Source organism: Daphnia magna, linkage group LG7 (genome assembly GCF_020631705.1).
Source record: "Daphnia magna isolate NIES linkage group LG7, ASM2063170v1.1, whole genome shotgun sequence".
In the NCBI taxonomy this organism is placed as follows: Eukaryota; Metazoa; Arthropoda; class Branchiopoda; order Diplostraca; family Daphniidae; genus Daphnia; species Daphnia magna.
In genome coordinates, this window is record NC_059188.1 from 12,361,666 (window position 1) to 12,380,486 (window position 18,821).

At 41.0% G+C, this 18,821-nt stretch overlaps 4 protein-coding genes across 4 annotated transcripts; 2 read left to right on the forward strand and 2 right to left on the reverse strand.

Moving 5' to 3' along the window:
- Positions 1-625: 625 nt before the first annotated feature.
- Positions 626-1,247, forward strand: LOC116933357 (spore cortex-lytic enzyme). Its single transcript, XM_032941141.2, is given in 2 exon segments — positions 626-743; positions 746-1,247. Coding segments are annotated over 2 exon segments (414 nt in total). The 5' UTR covers positions 626-640; the 3' UTR covers positions 1,057-1,247.
- Positions 1,248-2,899: 1,652 nt separating this feature from the next.
- On the reverse strand, positions 2,900-4,496 carry LOC116933356 (CD209 antigen-like protein D). The gene is made up of 6 exons (XM_032941140.2): positions 4,288-4,496; positions 4,008-4,159; positions 3,773-3,940; positions 3,616-3,705; positions 3,394-3,499; positions 2,900-3,252 (listed from the first exon to the last, which is right to left on the reverse strand). Exons 1-6 carry the CDS (start codon positions 4,379-4,381, stop codon positions 3,017-3,019), a joined length of 846 nt encoding a protein of 281 aa, XP_032797031.2. The 5' UTR covers positions 4,382-4,496; the 3' UTR covers positions 2,900-3,016.
- A 5,376-nt stretch (positions 4,497-9,872) lies between these two features.
- Positions 9,873-14,054, forward strand: LOC116926507. The gene is made up of 5 exons (XM_045177015.1): positions 9,873-10,580; positions 11,675-11,877; positions 12,317-12,742; positions 13,033-13,269; positions 13,457-14,054. Exons 1-5 carry the CDS (start codon positions 10,154-10,156, stop codon positions 13,910-13,912), a joined length of 1,749 nt encoding a protein of 582 aa, XP_045032950.1. The 5' UTR covers positions 9,873-10,153; the 3' UTR covers positions 13,913-14,054.
- A 586-nt stretch (positions 14,055-14,640) lies between these two features.
- LOC116926516 (ubiquitin carboxyl-terminal hydrolase 22) lies at positions 14,641-17,701 on the reverse strand. Its single transcript, XM_032933446.2, has 10 exons — positions 17,385-17,701; positions 17,195-17,327; positions 16,911-17,126; positions 16,682-16,854; positions 16,453-16,598; positions 16,259-16,378; positions 15,926-16,184; positions 15,669-15,847; positions 15,408-15,557; positions 14,641-15,294 (listed from the first exon to the last, which is right to left on the reverse strand). The coding sequence occupies exons 1-10, from the start codon at positions 17,502-17,504 to the stop codon at positions 15,252-15,254; spliced, it is 1,539 nt and encodes a 512-aa protein (XP_032789337.1). The 5' UTR covers positions 17,505-17,701; the 3' UTR covers positions 14,641-15,251.
- Between the last annotated feature and the right edge of the window lie 1,120 nt (positions 17,702-18,821).

Consider the following 18,821-nt stretch of genomic DNA (forward strand, 5'->3'; position numbering starts at 1 on the left):
GGTTACACTTAACCCAACCGAGTTCTGTACGTTATCTCATTCATGACATTTAGAAAGTAAATGTAGCCCTTTTTAAGGAAACAAGCGTGGGATGATTGACAGAAAATGTCTTATAAATAAAGGAAGTTTTCTTAAACTTTACTGTGGCTGATGTTTGAAGTAGAAATTTGGGGACGTGGGTGGCAGCCATTTATTTCTGATCGTTCATCCCGAGCTTGAAAATGATCTCGATGTTATATCGAGATATTTGAATCAGGGAATTTTATGCGGTTCGAGAAACAAGGGAAATATGACGTCGGAATTGCTTCTGTCGCTTGCTTCATAGATTATGATTCTTGGTTGAGATAAATGGGCCAACTAAAAGATTAATGGCACAACTACGTGGCTGCACGAGAATAGATAAAGGTGCGCATGGTACATTGCACATGGGCTTAAAAGCGAGAAAAACTGCAACAGCGCGTTACTTGCAGTTTTGTCTTATAGCAGCACGCCTTGATTTCGCATCTAACCGCAGCACATCGTTGAGGTCGGTTTTTGAATATTGTATTTATCGATGAGATTGATAGATTGCCTCGAAATGTTTCTGTCAATTCGTTTTGGTTTGTCTTAAATTTTAAGTGTTTATTTTAGTTAGGATAAAATGGAACTTGACAAAAAATCCAAAGACTACGAGATATTGAAAAAGACTGTCTTTGCTGAGGCTAGAGGTGAGGACAGACGTGGACAACGGGCAGTAGCCTGGGTCATAAAAACCGAGCCAATCAAGGGACCAAGTACTCCAAAGATGGCACAATTGCCGGCGTTTGCCTTAAGCCATACCAATTTTCGTGCTGGAATGAAGACGAGAAACATTTAATTGAACAGGGCATAAAGAAAGAGCGTAACGTCTATGATGCAATGGACGAATGGTTGCCGAAAGTTTACGAGAGCTCAGATCCGACCGGCGGAGCTGATCATTACTTCTGCCCCTCCAAGATACCGACACCGGAATGGGTCAAAAACTGCGAATTTAAAGGGGAAATTGGAAACCACAAGTTCTATAAAGCAAAATGCTGAAAAGCAGAGACGAAATTGAGTTTGTTCACCTGAAGGCGAAAACACTTATTAGCCACCGAATAGCAGGAATCAATGTTAAGCAATGCATATGGATGTTGCGTTTTTTTTTTTTCTTCATTTTCTTCATTGGTTGGTAGTAGCCGGTAGTAATGAACTAGTATTTCAAAAAAATACATCTTAAAGTCAAGTGATTTTGTTTTCGTTTTTTCCCCGTATGCTCTAATATCTAAATGCTCTGTTATTTTTTCTTATTCTCGTTGTGATGTGACGAGGTTGGTTATCAATGATGTCAAACAATGATTGGGGCATATTTGACGAAAAAGCGTGGGATGATTGATAGCACCTTTTGAATTTGGAAGTTACGTGATTCAAAAGACGATTGAATCAAAATAAATCAAAGGGAAACAAAGTGATTGAAAGAATTTGTAAAGATATAAAAAAACATAAAATGAATTATTTAAAGAAATAATCTGATAACCACTCCAGAATGAGCGTTATTTGTGCCCTCGTCAACTTGGCCTAACCTATAGCCCTGGGGTGGTATGACTGCTCACAACGTAACGCACAGCAAAGTCTCGTTATGTCTCAATCGCATTTTCGATTCAACTCAATAATTTTCATAAAAATTGAGTTCCAGGATTTTAAAAATTGTGTTGTTGCTGCATTTCTAACGTTTAATATGCCCAAGGAATCATTTTGTAGGTTATCTTGAACTAATAATAAAAGCCTTGGTTTGAAACCACCTACGCTAAGAAATTACAGACAAGGGGTCGACTTTTGAACTTGATATGCTCAGCCAGTAGCTTCATTTCTAATCTTTGTATTGATAATCTTGCTTTGTATTTATGCCAATGTTTTGAAACGCGAATGAATGCGATGGCTCTTATTTATGCATATTTAACGAATCCTTTTCGCTTCCCCATTTCGTTTGCAATGCGACAATGAGTTAATGAAGAAAAGACACGCGAGTCCTTTCACGCCTTTCTATCTTGTTCAAAGCAATTAAGCGCGACAAAATTTGATTGAATGGTTTTTAAATGCGTGACAAAGTCTTTGCTTAATTAGAATGTAAAATCGCAATCTTCATTTCATGCAGATTATCTTCAGTTGATTGATGTGTTTTATCCCTTTATTAATGAGCCCTTCTTTTGTCATTTGTTTCAGATGTTGCAAGCAAAAAAACAAAAACAACCCTTAACCCAGTAGTGTGGTAAACGAAGCTTTCAAATGGTAAGTCATCAATTTTTCATTGTCTTATGTCGTGCGAAAGGAAACTTGTTGCGCATGTTTGCACATCCCATTGGAGTATTTACAATCGCACAAGGCGTTTGCAGACGAATAGTATGACAAAGTATCCGGTTTAAGAATAATTCGAGGCTGAATTGCAATGCGCTACGTGATGGGTTTGACCCCCCGTATCAGGAGGTTGGTTATCTTATGTCTATCGACAAACAAATTTGAAAGTTGGGCAATTTATTGTTTGCTTTTCTTCTGCTTTCGTGTTTCTGTACCACTCACCTGTAGAGCTTAACAACTTGGCTTTGGTTTGTCAGAGCGAATTTAGAAATTCATGATAAACTTTGACGAGTTAATTCTTCGGTGTCAAGCTGCAACAAAGTCAGAATTGAGTTGAATTCTGTTTTTACGTGTTCTCACGTATTTACTAGTATTTTTCTGATTTTTTCTATCGACATTTTTAGACTTGAAATATCACCGAGACAAGGTGTCATGCCCTTTAAGTCGATAAGACGCGATGACTGGTGAAATCAAAGGACGAGATTTGAACTTGAGTAAATAAATTTCTAATATTTGCTTTCGGTTAAAAAGTAAGATATAAACAAGCCCTAATTGATCGTTTTATTTTGTTTCTGTCTGCATTGCACAATCTTTATATTTCAGTTACTCGTTCGCTAGGCGATGATATCGTAACAGAACAGGGGAAAAGGAAATATCCATAGAACTAAGGAATGGCTTGACAGATAGCGTCGAACTCGTCTTTCTCGCAATCGCCGTCGTTCCAGCATCCGTTCGTTTCGTAATTGGTGAGCATGCAGTCTTCGCCACCAAAGGCTCCAGCGTCGTCGGGCTGCCTGTTGCACCAATTCGAGTAGCCAGGAAACAAGGCCGTGTCTGTACTTTCCCAATACCAAGTTCCCTCGTCTATCGCATCGGTCAGAGAAGTCCAAAAGCGGGCCTCTATATAAACGCAGTTTAGGATTTAAATCGCGTTTTTATTTGCAATAATGCCGTGCAATGGGTCTCTGTGTCCTTTTCGAGAAGTTTCTTTGAGAAGGGACGTAATTGCATGGCATTTTGCATAAGGGAAGTTTTGATTACCATAGCCCCAGGCAACGTGAATGGCTTGCTCCTTCTCGTACGTTTCCAGCGACAGCAACTTCATATTGTGATTGTAACAATACGTCCGCTGGCTCACTTGACTTCTCTAATTTTTGCGAAAAATGTCCACAATTTTTTTTGGGATTTAACAAACGTCCTAACTTATCGAATTAATCGAAAAGAAAAATGTATGTATGTATCGGTGTCGTTAACGACTTATACTTTGGTGAAAGTAGCGCAGTAGCACGAAACGTCGTCGATGACTCGTCCGCATTGGCTCTCCGTTCCCAGATTAAAGGGACAAATGACTGCCTGTTTGAAAAGAATGGATGGCCTACTAGGGCGGAATGAGCTTGTCGTTGCGTGCAACTCGTTTAACCTTTTGAATTTTGAGCTGTAAATTTGAAGTTGGCGCCTTTTTGAATCGGATGCTCGCCGTCGACTGTGTCGTGTACACGGCCTGTGGCAAATCTTTTCTCGAACGCTCGTGGGTCTTTTGATTCTCCACGAGCAGAATGGGCGAATCTTTGCCGGATCCGTCGTGAATCTTTAGAAGAAGGAAAAGATTATCGTAAAAAATTGGGTCGGTTGGCAATCAAATTCATTTTGCATACAGCTAGAAACTCTTGAGCTTCTTTGAGGTTTCCGTTGACCGCAGTGATGACGAGGATACGATCTTCTTGCGTTTGAATGTCCCAGTGACAATTTTCGTGAACTGGAGCTTCAATCACGATCGTATTCTCGACAAAAACTCGTCCTCCACAAACTTTTCCATTGAAAAAAGAAAAAGAAGTTTTAAGGATTAGAAAATGGTGTCTTTCGAAGTTTTGAAATGACGCAACAAGTTTTTTTTTTTTTTCTCTCGTTACGATAGAAAGTAAATGATAGGCTTACGAGGAGACACGACGGCATTTCCATAACTGGAACTCAAAAGCGTCGCGAGCAAAATAAAGAAAATGGGAATTATTTTCATCATTTTGCAGGCCATTGTCGAATGAGTTGACGTCGGTTAAAACTTGGACTTGTAACTTGTTGGGGTTTCTCGTCTGATGTGGAGGCAAAAATAATTTTACTCGACCATTTGAATTCAATTTTGGTATGCGATTATTATGATATTTTTTTTTTGATTTTTTGAAAGATTTATCTTTCTCAATCTTTGATAGATATCAGACCATTTCTAGCTCAGTTCTACCTTGATAGCTCCTGCGAGTAACAGTTCAGTAACTAACACGTGTCGCCATCTGTAAGCAATTTCGAGTATCACGCGGGATGAAAAAAAAAGTGGGGAGGAGCAGTTTAATTTTCAAATGGTTTTATGATAATTAGGCCTAAATTGCAAGCCATTTCGTTACAAAAATTGCAATTATTCTAGTCTGTTGCAATCTCTTTGCCTTTTTTTTTCTCTAGTGTCTGGCACAATCAAAAATTGAGGGTAAGGAAAGGAATAAAAACGTTCTTTTCACTGTTAACAAATTTTTACTTCGACAGATGTTTTTTTTTTTTTCTTTTCTATGGCCGACTATTTTTCTCAATTGAATTTTCGTTTTCTATTATCGTTTTTTTTTTTCAACACCAATTCTTTTTTTTTTCTTTTCCCGCGATTATTACGTTATTCTGCAAAATTGTTACTCCGTCTCCAGAACACAAGAATTCGGTCATGCGTACGGGATGGGGCGAGATAAGAAAAATAAAAAGAATCGCCATTTGGCGGTCCTATTCACCACAAACGTTAAAAAAACGTGTAACGCGGGGAGGGGGTATGTAGGTCGATCCCTTTCTCCCCCACCAGTCGCAAAGCAATCAAACAAGACAAACAAATGAAGTGGGGAAAGAAGAAGAAAAATGCAAAAAATCTAATTGTTAAAAAAACAAATGCCTCTCGGGATTGAGCCTCTTTTTCGGATGGAGCAATCACAGTCCACGATCATCTTCACACACACACACAAAAAATGCAAATGTTTTCTGAAATAACAATCAGCTGTTTTTGTAACGAGCGGTACGAAATTTGCCACTGGGGCGATTGTGCGCAATCATTGCGTGCAATGTGCTGACCGAGCGCTGGAACACTTCCTTTCTCCGCTGTATGTTTAGTAGCAATCGCCCTCCAGTCTTACTCGTGTAAAGCTATAACGCAAGACATTAGCATCTTCCTTTCTCTTTACGCCGTGTATTAAACGTAGGGCGTCGAAGCGGAGAGAAAGTGTATGTTGAAGTGGAATGTCAAAGAGCGTCAAATCATTGGCCCTCGTCCGTGTTGCATATGTTTTCGTCTGTGGCTATTCAAAGTGGCAACTTTTCCCGCCCGCAGGGGAAACATTTTCCAATGTCCGTTTAGAGCAGAAGTCACTCTGCACATGGCAGTTAACCCCATTGTTATTATAATTGTTTTTTTTTTTCTTTCGCGTCTTTATTTATTGATAATAGTCGAAAACTGAAAAACAAACGGTTACGATTTTGATATGATTGTTACGATAAACTGCTGATGCAAAGTCGTAACTATTTTTAGTTTTGAAACATTATTTTCCATGGCTGAAAGGGATTCGATTAAAAGAGAAAACGTCTCATCTCAATAAAAGCCATTTCATTGTTTGTTTTGACGGGGAGAGTTGGGATGGGATTAGCCGAACGGACGAGTTGCCTTCAAACTGGTCGGTCACTTTCGTGCCGTGCCGTTGGATTAGAAACTTGCTCGCACAACTTATTAATATATAATATCAAACGCCTCAAGTGTAGGTCGACCAACAGCAACAGCAACGCAAATTCTAATTGAATATTTCACGCGCCAATAGTTCCCACGGGGCTTTAAACAACCGCAAAGATCGAACAAAAAAAAATCACGAGGAAATGAAAGAAAGAAAACAAAACAAACTAGGTTAGTTGAATTGTACGCTACACATTTTGTGTGTTGGCTTTTGTTGTTGTTGTTTGGAAAGAGTCGAAAAAAAAAAATAGATACACAGTTTATATAACCCCGTATGTAATACCCGGTATTTTATACCGGAAAGATCCGTTTTTCTTCAAATTTCCCACCCATTTAGATATATAATATTATAGCCTGGAAGAAGAAGAAGAAGAAAGAAAAATGGGTAAACCTTGATATTTGGACGTATCGAATGTAATGGAGAGAATTAATTAAGAAACAAAATTCACGGCCCTGAGGCTATGTTTGCTAGGGCGCAAACGCCACACATGGCGTCTCGTTCACCCATTGGCTCTGCTCTATTTCAATAAGACGTCGGTCGCCTGGTACTAGACAGACGAGACCCGAGTGTTTGGAACAAAACAAAAAAAATTGTGCATATTTAGTAGGCCACCCCTTTTGATGTGCATTTTGCCTGAGTAAATACGCACGATGCTGGCGGATGTCGGGAAGAGTTTTGAACTCAATCTTGGCTTTTATTGTTTTGTCTTTTTCTTTGACGGGAGAAAATTCCCGCAGCCCGTCACTCACACAATGGAAGCAAAATCAAAAGATATCGACTTGGAAGATAAGACGTAACCCTCATCCCTTCCAATTTGACATGTGAAAGTTTCCTCTCGATATTCCAAACTTTATTCCTTTCTCTTTCTGCTGCGTCCATTTTCTTTCTTTCTTTCTTTCTTTCTTTCTTTTTTAAAATAAAAAACGCGTCTCATATGCAGGTATCAATCGACGGTCGTTAACAGGTTTCGATCGGGTCTGTTGGCCAAGCACGTCGAATCTGTTCCTCTTGATTTATGACGCCAAGCGAAGTGAAACAAGGACGAAAATGACGAGCTCGACACGGTTAATGAGGTCTTGATAATAGAATGGGAAATAAATGAGATGTGTGAAATATGATTCGCAAAAAAAAAAACTGGAGAAGGGGATCGTAAATAAAAAGGGCCGCCCCGTGTGACATGTTTCGTTGGCGGATGAAAAGATAATTTGATTACTTCAGTGCGGTTGAGCTGCGTTGGCGTCGACCTATTTTATTTTTTATTTAAAATGCGTACATTGTTTGTGAATTACGGATGAACAGACGATGATTCCTTGCATTCGTCGGGTATTTGAAAAAAAAAAAAAGATGAGATTCTTCTTGTCTTCCATTGAAGGAAGTAACAAACAAAACAAAAAATGATCCGTGCCTTTTCTTATCGTCGGAAGAAATGCGGTCGTGTGGGACTTTGAAAACTCGTACGCCATCATCTTCTTAATCTTTTCAAGAAAAACAAAAATGTTGTTGTTGCCCGGAAGAGTTTGTTTGAATGTTCGACATGTTGATCGACAGCATTTCTATCCGTATCTTCAGTCCCTTTCTTTTCTTTTTCTTTTCGCAAATGTTTTCTAATTCATCCGTCAGGAAGAGTTGATTGTTGAACAGTTGGACAACTTTTTTTGTTTTTTTTTTTTTCGTGCGGGTGTGCCCGTGTGTGGTTAACTATTTAGTCAAAATGAAGTAATAACCGGTTGTCATAGTAGAAATCTCGGCAGACCACGGAAGATGCCCGAATTCTTTTCATATTTCCTTGGTACACTTTGGAACGCGACCCAGTACCAAGAAGAAACTCGGAACACAAAGTTGCAATTATTTCTGCAATTTTTACGACATTCCTGGAGAGGAAAAATCAAATCTGAACCTGCCAAATACCGCCCACATATATCGTCTCATTATTTGGGCTAATTATTCATCAATTCGCCAAAAATTTCAAAAGATGTGTGCATTTCTTTTCTCTTTGACACAGCTCTCACTTTCTCTCCTACCCGAGATGTAAAAAAAAATTATAATAATATTTTTATTAATCTATTCACCTCTCCGCCCTGTTCAAAAGTGTAGGTTGGGTTCAGCAAGTGGCGTAAGAAAGATGAATGTCTTGTCGTTCTTTACCGTTGTCCGTTCTCTCTCTCTCTTACCTGGCGTCTATTCAAAATGCAAATGTAATACGCATTCCACCGGGTTTGTTTGAGCGTAGCTTTAAGGGCCTTGATGCAAAATCCTTTGAATAAGGAAGAAAGAGAAAAGATGTTGGAAGAAGTCAAGCCGGCCATGATGAGCAAAAAAGAACTTTCACCTGTTTCGATTTGATTTGATTTTGCATAGTACTTTCACCTGGGCCTGTTTTTATATATTCTTCTTTGCTAACTCGTATATTTTTGGCGCTCTTCTGCGGATGATTCCCGAAGCCATTAGCCAGTTTAATTATCTTGATCTACGACAAGATTTTGTTTCACTTTTTTTTTTTTTTCTCCGGCAGAATCTCTTCGGGCCTCGTTTAGGGCGGTGTGAAAGCCCCTCGACTAGTTAATTCTTGTTGATTATCTTGAGATTTGGTCCAAACATATTTTTTTTTCCTGTTTCATTTGCTTAATGGCAAAGAGGAGAAGGAAAAACAAAATGAAACGATCATAATTGCTCGGTGAAAACACCATCTGATGTCGATTCTTTTTTTTTTGTGTGGCTTAACTCGTTTACGAACCGCTTTGGAAATTCTGATGAGTCGTCGGAGAACCTTTCACTCTTCTTTTTGTGTGTGTCTAATGAGATGTTGCAGACGTTCTTTTCACCGTTTTGATTGAGAACAAGTGAAAAGGACGAGATCTATAGAAAGAAATTTCTTTTCTTTTTTGTTTTTCTAATCGCAAACATTTCAAGGAGTTTGACTAGCAAACATCAATCATTTTCGAATAACCCACGTTGAATGTCCTGCGTCATTATTTGTACGATCGTCACGTAGTCGAGCCAGGGGGGGACATTACCACACACGAAAATGAAATATCTTTCAACAAAAAAAACGATCCATAAACACATTTTATTTCTCTTTAAGTAGATCAATCGCGAAATGATTAGAGTCTATCAATAAATCGTCCATTTCTTTCTCTCTCTCTCTCTCCCCTCCAGGATATCATGCCGGTATTGGTCGGGCTGCCATCTCACATTAGAAGTAAAGAAATTAGGAGGACGTGACATGAACGATTGTTGTTATTAAATCATTCACCGCCTACACTACTCCACCAACAAAAAAAAAAGGGTAAGAGTACGGTAATAACACTAACACATCCACGCCCTGTCTTTGAACAAAAAATGAGGTCGTTTCCAGGAGGGATATGAGACGAAGGGAAGACGGTAGGAAGCGCGGGATATTACATGTCCGGTCTCTTTCCTGTACCGAAATTGCGAACAATTCACTCCACAAAAAAAATCCGAGGTATTCAAAAGGGAAAGAAGAAGAAAGAAAAAAAAAATGACACCCAAAACGAAAGAAGAAGAAGAAAATGTGTAACACGAAAATAAAACAATGCCCTGAAGGCAACGTGACCTAAAAGAAACGCACGTAACTTTGATGCTTTTTGCGGTCTCTTGATTCTATACAAGTGTAAATAAATACATTTTTTATTTATTTTTATTTTTTAAAAATACTTTTTGCGCTCGCGCGCTTGAGCGTAGTTTCTCCTTTTTCCCGCTTCTGTATAGCCCGTCTTGCCCGCCCACCTTCTCCCCCCACCGCGAAAGCTCAAATGACTTTCCTGTTCCGGAATGAATGAGCCGCCAGTTGTTGTCAAGCTTTCGAACCGTTTGCACCTCTCCTGCAGTTGTGTCTTCATCGCCTCTTTTCTTTTCTTTGAAAAAAAACAAACAAACAAAAAGTTAAAATTCACATTTGAATTGCCGTGATGGAAATCCATGTCAGCCCCGGATCATTTTGACTGGAGAAATAAAACAAAAAAAACTAGTCAAAAACAACAAGATTTTTGGAAGGCTTGAAGAAAGCAAGAAAATACTCGAAAGAAATTGAATTGAGAATGTCGGGCAAGTTGAACTCGTCGTTGACAACTGCCGAGTGGGTGGACGGTCGACGATCATCTTGCGAGTCGAGCTCAGCCACTCCGCCGCGGCTGGATCGTGGCAGCAGCGCGGGCCGTCCATCAGCCGGCACGGCCGTGCGCAGTGATTCGAGCCAATTGTTCACCAAATGGCTGATGAAGAAGCAGCAAGCCAATAGCGTTTTGGAGAACGATTCCGGCGGCGCACAACAGTCAAAGCAGAAGCAACAAATGGCCGGCTCTATCGGTCCAGGTGGCGTCGTCATTGGCGTCGGTCGGGGTCAACTCTTTCCCGCCCGGCTGGCCTTGGCACTCGGCATGGCCAAAACCCTCCTAGGCGTCTTGTTGGTTGCTTTCGGTGCCCTGGCGCTGTGGGAACAAGCGTCCATGTCCTATCTCGGTTCGGGTGAGCTTTTTCTTATTTTTTTTAAAGGGACGAAGGAATAACTGGACGAAAATAGCCGTGGATACGTAGATTTTAATTATTGATTTTCGATTTTCGATGTGCAGTTATACAATTTCCTTTTGGCGGGCTCCATTTCATAACAGCCGTTGCGCTCCTGGGCAATAAGAAATGGGGACTTCCTCAATCCGTCATTGCTCGTGTTAGTGCCTCTCACACGATCGTTTCTATTTCTAATTATCCCACGTTAGATTTTTTTTTTTTTTTTTTCGGGGGTAACTGTGAAATTTGTCCCGCGTCGCAATTCGCACATTTAAAAAAATGGACACAGAGAAAACTGGATGAAAAATTGTCGTAACAATTTCCGTTTCCATGAAATGAATAACAAATGCCTTTCAATTGTGTGATACATAAAATAAAAAAAAAAGGGGGGGGGGTAAGAAAGATAAACATCATAGTCAATTTCTCGAATCGTGTATCCCCCTTGCTCTTAACTCATATAAAAATGTAAAACACTTTAAACGGCCGCTTAAGGGAGTAGTGGACTATATTAATTTGATACCAGCCAGGGGATTGGGCGGACAGGAAAAAATAAAAAACGTTCAGTCCTAAACAACTTGCTCCGAGCGTTAGTTTTTAAAATCGATGTTATTTCTGGGAAAGCACATTTTGGAGAAAGTTGGGACTCCCCCCTTCTCCTCCACTTCTATTTCACACCTTTTTTTTTTAAGCGAAAAAAAAAAACCAATTACATTCTGAAATGATTAGGAGAAACGAAAATTTAAAAATATTTCAGGTCACAAATGGCTCCACCTTAAGCAGTTTGGCATTACTCTCGGACAGTAGAAGAATTTACACTTGATAATTATCCGTTGCTAATTTTCCATGGAACATGCGCACCTGTTCTCACGTTGAAATTTTTGTTTTCCTGTCTAGAGTATAACGTGATGTGATTTTTCTTTTTTTTTAGGCTAAGTTCGTTGCACATATTTTATTTTTTTAGATTGGACTTAACCACAAGGCAGTGACATCCATGTGAATTTGATGAATCCCCTTTAAAAAAAAATTCATTTTTTTTATAATTTTTTCCCCTTTAGGTTTATGGACGGGCGCTGTGGTGGTACTGAGCGGTCTTATGGGCATAATGGCTGGCCAGAAACGTACCAATTTAATCTACATCGTAGCTTACCTGTTGATGAGCGTGCTGGCCCTTGCCGCCATCGGACTGTTGCTCATCTTCGCAGCGACGGGACTAGCCCGCGACACTGACGCCCCTCACGGATACTTTGTCGACCAAGAGGTAAATCAACAAGTCAAGTGTGTAGCACGTCGGAGATGCTTGTTAAGTCGTGATGGATAGTTAAAGGTCCCTGGGTGAAACGATGCGCGTCTAAGTTGGGGCCCATGACGACCGACATTCCTGTCAGTCATCGTCCCTTGTTCCATTTCTTATATCTCTGGTCGCCTACAAAGGCAACACTGCGCGACGTCTATTAGACATCGTGTTTTTTTTGTTCGATCACTCGACCGCATATTCAAGCATCTGCCCATGTAGACGTCCAATGTAAATCTTTTTTTCAAAGAAAAGAAGAAGAACACGCTGCACCTAATTATGGAGTGATTTCGCCCACAAACCTAGATTTTTATTTATCTCCCTAATTGTCTTGTCTTAAACGCGCTTAAAATCAATTGAATGACGTTGATAAATAATCCAAACGACGCATGCAATTGATTGGCAGGAAGGGAGCCGCGTTGAATTCCTTGGCACGGTACCGTTAAAACAGCGCGCCATCATCATCAACGCCGTCCTGGTGGCGCTGGGCACGCTGTCCACCTTCCTGTCGTTGGCCGCCGTGGTGATTTGCCTGCGCGAAGCGTGTCTCTGTTACGGTGCCCAAGCGACGACAGCCGGCCAACACCGTCGACTGGTCAACAGTAACAGCAGCTGCACCAGTAGCCATCATCACAAGATAGGCGCTAATCGCATCGGTTCCGTTCCCAATATGAATTTGCTGACGGCCGATCAGAGTCCGGAGGGTCAGGCGCGAGCCTACCGGCTGTTGCGCTGGTTGAGACAGTCGCACCAACACCAACAGCAGCAACAGCAACAACAGCAGCAGCAGAGACGTCCGCCACCTTTGCTTCGGCGCCTCTATAATCCACAGGTAGGGCGTTATGAACGATCCAAAAACAACCAAGTCGTTACCGTTACAATTGCCACATTGGCGTCCTGCAATCAGAGTGGATCATAACGAACCGTTACACGGCTGTATAGTAAATGTTACTTTACTATACTGGTCAAACAACTGTGATTACACACCTGCGCGCGCGCGCGCGTCCGCTTACACAGTTTAAATCATTTCCATTTGAAATTATCATTACGCGGCCGTTTTCTTCTTTAATTTCATAGAAATGTAGTCTATTTAAATATTTTTTTAAATGTTTCTTTGCTAAGGTTCCGATGGTGGCACATCCGATTCCAGTTGCAATCTCAACAACGCCAGCGGCTAGTGGCCATCCGCCTGTCGGTTTCCCGTCGTTCGTTACCGGAGCTCCGACGGCTTACGTCATCCCAGCCGGAGCTATGCCTGTACTTCAGCCTATGATTTCCGGGCCGGCATTTTATTCTCTCACCAGTCTTTCTTCTCTTCATCACCATCACCACGCCCCTGGCATGCCACCACCACCAACGGTTAGTACACGTACACACACTAGTACGCCAAATGGGCCATAACAATTCCTTCCTGTCCAGCTGTCCAGTATCTATTTTTAAAAAATCGTTAAGTATCACGTTAAAAACAAAGCAAAAAGGAAGTTGCTATTATTATTGATATGCTGATTATTGACGACTGAGTTACGGGTTTCTTGATTGATTGCAGCATATGCATCACCCCGCTAATTATGTACACCGAGAAATGGTCAGTTTGCCCGTCGCCACGGCCGGCGCGACTCCGAGTGAACGTAATCACAAAAAGGAGAAGAAGAGGGACAAGAGCGCGGCGGATGAGAAACGATGCCGTAGGTCTCGCAGCACGGTGCAAGCCAATGACCAGCCGGAAATGAAAGAGCAAAACAAACGCGATCGTTCACAGCAGCGGCAGCATTTCTTCGGTATGCTTCCATCAAGCAGCACGATGGCGAAACAGCCGCAACAGCTGACACAACAGCCGCTGCAATCAGACGTGGAGAGCATGGTCAGCGGTTACGTTTACACGGGCATGGACCGCGACATTGCCGAAGAATTCATTCTACATTCGATGACCATACCGACGCCAGCGACGCAGGCGAGCAGCGTCAAAAGTGGTTTCAGCACCAATCAACGCGAGGTTTTTTGAAATCCTCCAACTTCCCTACGTTTTTTTTTTTTTGTACAATGAACATCGCGTCTTTTCAATCGATTTGTTGACTTGTTGATTTGAAATTCTTTTAAATATCCGTCCGCTCAGAAAGAAAAAGAAATCTTTAGAGATTGTTGAATATGTTGTTGCATTGTGTAAAGAAAAAAGAATAACACATTGATATATATATAAAAAAAAAGAAAGATGAGAGAAAGATGGAGATGCTGGTTTGTTAACGGCAGCGATGGTTGACAGGCGAGGAAACTCAACTGTCACTCAACTGTCAGCTCTTTCTCTGAGTAACACGAACAATGAGAAAAACACGTTCTTTTTTCCATGGCGAAATGTTTCTCACCGCACGTCATAGAGCGAGTACCTACCTGTTTTGAATTTTGTGAAACAAAACGAATGGACGGGCTTTTTTTTTAACTTTCTCTCGGATATCCGTCGCCTCTGCTGTCAACCGCCGTATTCTTCTTGCAGGAGGCAGACATCGGTTAACCAACGTGTCACGCTTTCTATTTTTTGATTCTTTCCTCTCTTCATCCATCCCTTTTTGGCTGACCTCAATCGGGATTGATTTCATCCGCTCTTTTTTGTTTGTTTTTTTTTGTATTGATTTCACGACAGACACACACATGCAGACACACAGAAAGAAAAAAAAAGGGAGGGGGATTCTTTTCAGCACGAGGGGGAGAGGCGAACGAATTGTGACATTGAACACATAAAGTTGCGAGAGTATATTCAATTTTCGACTGACGTGCGCAAGAGGGAGAAAGGATCCACAAGTTTTATGTAAAAAGGGAGTGTTGATGTATTGTCTTCAAAGTTGTTATTTTTTTTGTTTGTTAAGTAGATCTTGCGTGATTCGGATTCGATGAAGAGGGGAGAGATAGAATAGCCGGAAAGGACTCGCTTTGCCTTTGATCGAAAAGAGAGCGGCGGAATAGAATCAAAGAACCTAACAGTACAGACACAGAGGGTATATCGATGGACTGGTTAGGGAAAATTGGAAATTATTTAAATATTCATTGTTTTCCCGTCTTTTAACTCCTTTTGTTTCGTTTTTTCTACTTCATTATCCTTTTCTTCTTTTGTTTTTTTTTTTTAAGACTTGTTGAATGTTACAAAAGAAAAGATTTCTAACGGTCATTAACCGCTGATGAATTGAAATGGTCTCGAAAGAAAAGAAAAACGTAGCGAAAGTGAAAATGAAAAAGGTAACAAAACAAAAAGAGGGAAGTCTTGAAGGGGGGAGAGAAGAACTGGATGGATGCTGCATGCAAACAAAAATTGACTCGGTTGAGCTGCCCTCAGAGAATAAGTCTTGCCCTATTCACTCGTATTCCAAGATCATTTTGTGGTAGAAGAGCAAGTACCTTAAAGAAAAAAGGAACTTTAAAGTTAAGTAAATAATCATAATATCTTAACACGTAGAACTTAAGAAAAAAGAAAGAAAATGCATCTTATATATGAGATTGTTAAGTGATACCCTTCACTTTGGAGAACGTCGCGAATGTCAGCCTTGGTGATGAGGTGGTCATCGCACTTGAACCAATGGTCGCGGTGCTGGCGAATGTAGGCCGTGTAGTGACCCGCTTCGATGGTACCGACGTGGTTGATCACAGCAAATAGAGAATACCTGTTGGGAGAATGGAAGGAATGAGGGGGAGGGACCCCAAAACAAGTGTTCCGTATCACTTCTGTCACAAACAGATTCTGGTCGTTGCTTTAAACGGAACAGCAAGTTTACATGTTTTCGGTGGAAATGAGGGGCTTATGGACGGGCCTATCAGCTCGATCCGACGAGTTTGAATTGACGTTGTTGTTGATGTTTCTGCGGTGAGACATGAATGGACTCATGTCCAGGTATTCTGGAAAGGCGATGAATGACGAGATCTTCTTATGGAATCGATTGGAATGTTCAAAGCGCTGCAGAATAAAAAAACCAAACAAATTAAATTGATTGAGATTGACGTGCGATTTATGTAGGAAATAATTTAAACTCACCTTCAGGTGAAAACTGGCCACGACGGGCAGCTTTTTCATCGTCAATTGTTTCGTGGACTCTTGGTAGCTAAGACATCGCGAACACTTGATCTTGGCTGAAGAACCCAAATGTTCGGCACGGGTAAATCGCTCCAGACAGTCTTGCAGCGAAGTTGGAATCGATCCTGGACCAGAGCCAGTAGTTACAACTTTCGTGCTGGGTGACGGCCCAAGGTCTAGGGATATATCCCAAAAGGGATCTACTGTGGTTGACACACCGCTGTAATAGTTGGGAGACAACAAATCTGATAGAGCTGTTGAAATTTAAAAAAAAAAAATTAAGAAAGAACATACTGGCAAGCTTGACAGACGACGTCCGACTGCAAACCACCGGTGAAAATTTTATCTATGATGCACGTGCAACGATTAACAGAGTTCTCTTGAGGCTGAGTCGACTGTTGCTCATTTGGTCCTCTGTGAAAGAAAAATAACGACGTAGTCGAGAACGGTAAACGCGTTGGCCTGCAATCCCGACGCGATATTTATACCTGCAGTGTCGATGTAGTACATCCAAAGTGGCAATAAAAAATTCATGGGCGTCTTGTTGTTCATATCCGGCTAAATGACGAGCATGGGTCCAGATCAAGTGAAGTAGCCGGTGCAATGTCAGGGGAGCCTTGTTCCCCGAATAGAACTGAAAAAGCCGAAATGTTGTGCGTGTGATTCCGAAAATAGATCTTTTTCCAAACCAAATAGGATTGTGTTTAGATGACGTACCTCTTGGAATAGGCGAGAAATTTCACAGACGAGACAACGCCCTGGCTCGTCTTGAAACTGACAAATGTGACGATCTGACAGGAAGAAATCTCTTAAAAGGGGTACTTTTAAAAGAGCCTGTACTATGCAGTTCATAAAACAGGTGTTGCCCAGATTCACGAGTCCTCTAAGCCCTGTTACGAGTAAGTTATTGCAAAACTGATATAGTAAGAGATGGGAATAAAATTACCGATAATAGAAGAATCTGTAATCTTCTTGCGGCGCGTATGCTTTTTAAGAAGTTCAACTTCTTCTTCAGATGGTTCCCACGAGTGGTAAACTTGACCTAGACCCAAAGAGAGTGAGGCTTTGGTTTGATGCTTTTGAGCAATAATTTCCAATTCTCGGTCATAGACGTAATCACCACACTGGAAGCAACACACAACTCCATATGTCAGATCTACAGCTGTAAGACAAAACAACAGTTTGCATCCCTAGGATTCTGAATCAAACAACCAACAGGTTTCAGGTTACCTAAGAAATGTTTCCGTTGTTGAGAGTGCGCCTGAATGTGACCAGCACCGTAGCAGCCAAAGAAAATGCAGTGAAGACAGGCATGAAGCCTGGGTCCTCTTCGCTGACAGACGTGACACAAACATGATTTCGCCTGGCAACAGGAATGATGAGTCTTGGAACAAGTAAAACTGTATCAGTTTAATTATGCCTTGCGTTTGCGGGCCTCCGAAGATGTGCAGGCCACGAAAAAGGAATGAATGAGCCGGTAGGGCCGAGTCCCCTTGGCCGCTTTGAAGTTGTTCAAGTGGAGACAGCCATGGGCACTCATGGCCACCGACGGTGAGTTAGACTTGGGCAAAATGTTGGCGGCTTTATAATTCCACACAGTTTAATGCAGAGACTTTTTCAAAAATTTGGATAAAACAGTTGAGATGCCCTAACCTCAACGGCTTTCCTGTGAAAGAACAAGTTATCTATACGCCATATCAAGTCTCCTTTCAGACGATTTCATTTTTCATTTCTTTCTGCTAATATGTAATGCATCTGCGCCATCTATTGCTCAAAACTCCAAGCTCATGCCCAAGTTATGGAATCGAATAGGTGGATGGTGGGAAGAAGAAAAATTAACCGCAGACAATAAATCACCAATTGCATGTTTCTTTTCGCCGGAAGTCTAACCACTAGTTTTTATTCTGGCACGGATTAGTAGGTCGAGACAAGGAAGCAATTTCGATATAACCTATATTTATTTTATGACTTTTGGGCGAACTAGATGAAAAGGGAACGTGTTTCTTTAATTTGGCAATGCTTTCACCTCTGTTTTCGCGAATGGCCATTTGGCGGGTGTTCTAGAAGAAGACGATGAAGTTTTGCCTGCTCTGAAAATGTCGATGGAATGTGAAACTCTTTTTTAAATAACAATGTTCGAAAGTGCTATTTACACGGATGATGAAGCCCTTGGATGAAGTGAAACGGAGTGGAATAAAATCGAAAGTTGAGCTATTGCAACGAGCCATGAAACATCAAAAACGTCATCGTCCTCTCACCACCACGAGTCCACCACCCAAAACGCATGGCACGAAGCACATTACATACTTCTAGATAAAGTAAGTGGTAACTGGTTTGGCATTAATTGGCAATAAAACCAGATTGTTTTGAGTGATGAATTTCTAAATGTCCCACTGTAAGAACTAATTAGCTGTGACGAAAAACAAAACAGATTTATCCAAAATCTATTCGATATACAAATGTACCACGTGTGTGGTAAGGTTGCGTTTCTCATAAACATGTTCACATCGTTTTCGAAGAGAAACCATGTCGTATCGGTTACAATGTGTCGTGAATAATGAAACTCGAAACAACAATGCCCTTGAAATGTTGATGGAGTTCAAATGCCCTTCCAAATGGATTTTTCCAACAAGTTTGCTTTTAGATGTGGGGTCCATCCTTTTTCTTCTTTCTTTCTTGATTTTTTCATCTTAACATTTTATAGCTTACAATGGTAAATGTCTTTCAACTCGAAAATCCCCCTCGAGGACGCGACCTACGTAAAAAAAAGAACTGGAAACAAAATGGCCGCGAGAGGCTCCAACAATAAAATCTATTTCCACTTTATACTTTCGAACGTATTCAACAACCCTAGCCT

Excerpts from the sequence above, each read along its gene's own strand:
- LOC116933356 (XM_032941140.2), bottom strand. The coding sequence starts at position 4,381 with ATGGCCTGCAAAATGATGAAAATAATTCCCATTTTCTTTATTTTGCTC. Across the intron at positions 3,706-3,772 it reads TACAGCTCAAAATTCAAAAG|GCAGTCATTTGTCCCTTTAA; the intron begins GTTAAACGAGTT and ends CTTTTCAAACAG. Across the intron at positions 3,253-3,393 it reads TCACGTTGCCTGGGGCTATG|AGGCCCGCTTTTGGACTTCT; the intron begins GTAATCAAAACT and ends GCGTTTATATAG.
- LOC116926507 (XM_045177015.1), top strand. The coding sequence starts at position 10,154 with ATGTCGGGCAAGTTGAACTCGTCGTTGACAACTGCCGAGTGGGTGGAC. Across the intron at positions 11,878-12,316 it reads GATACTTTGTCGACCAAGAG|GAAGGGAGCCGCGTTGAATT; the intron begins GTAAATCAACAA and ends ATTGATTGGCAG. Across the intron at positions 12,743-13,032 it reads GGCGCCTCTATAATCCACAG|GTTCCGATGGTGGCACATCC; the intron begins GTAGGGCGTTAT and ends TTCTTTGCTAAG.
- LOC116926516 (XM_032933446.2), bottom strand. The coding sequence starts at position 17,504 with ATGAGTGCCCATGGCTGTCTCCACTTGAACAACTTCAAAGCGGCCAAG. Across the intron at positions 16,185-16,258 it reads GTCGTCTGTCAAGCTTGCCA|CGGTGTGTCAACCACAGTAG; the intron begins GTATGTTCTTTC and ends CAACTATTACAG. Across the intron at positions 15,558-15,668 it reads CTCATTTCCACCGAAAACAT|GTATTCTCTATTTGCTGTGA; the intron begins GTAAACTTGCTG and ends TTCTCCCAACAG.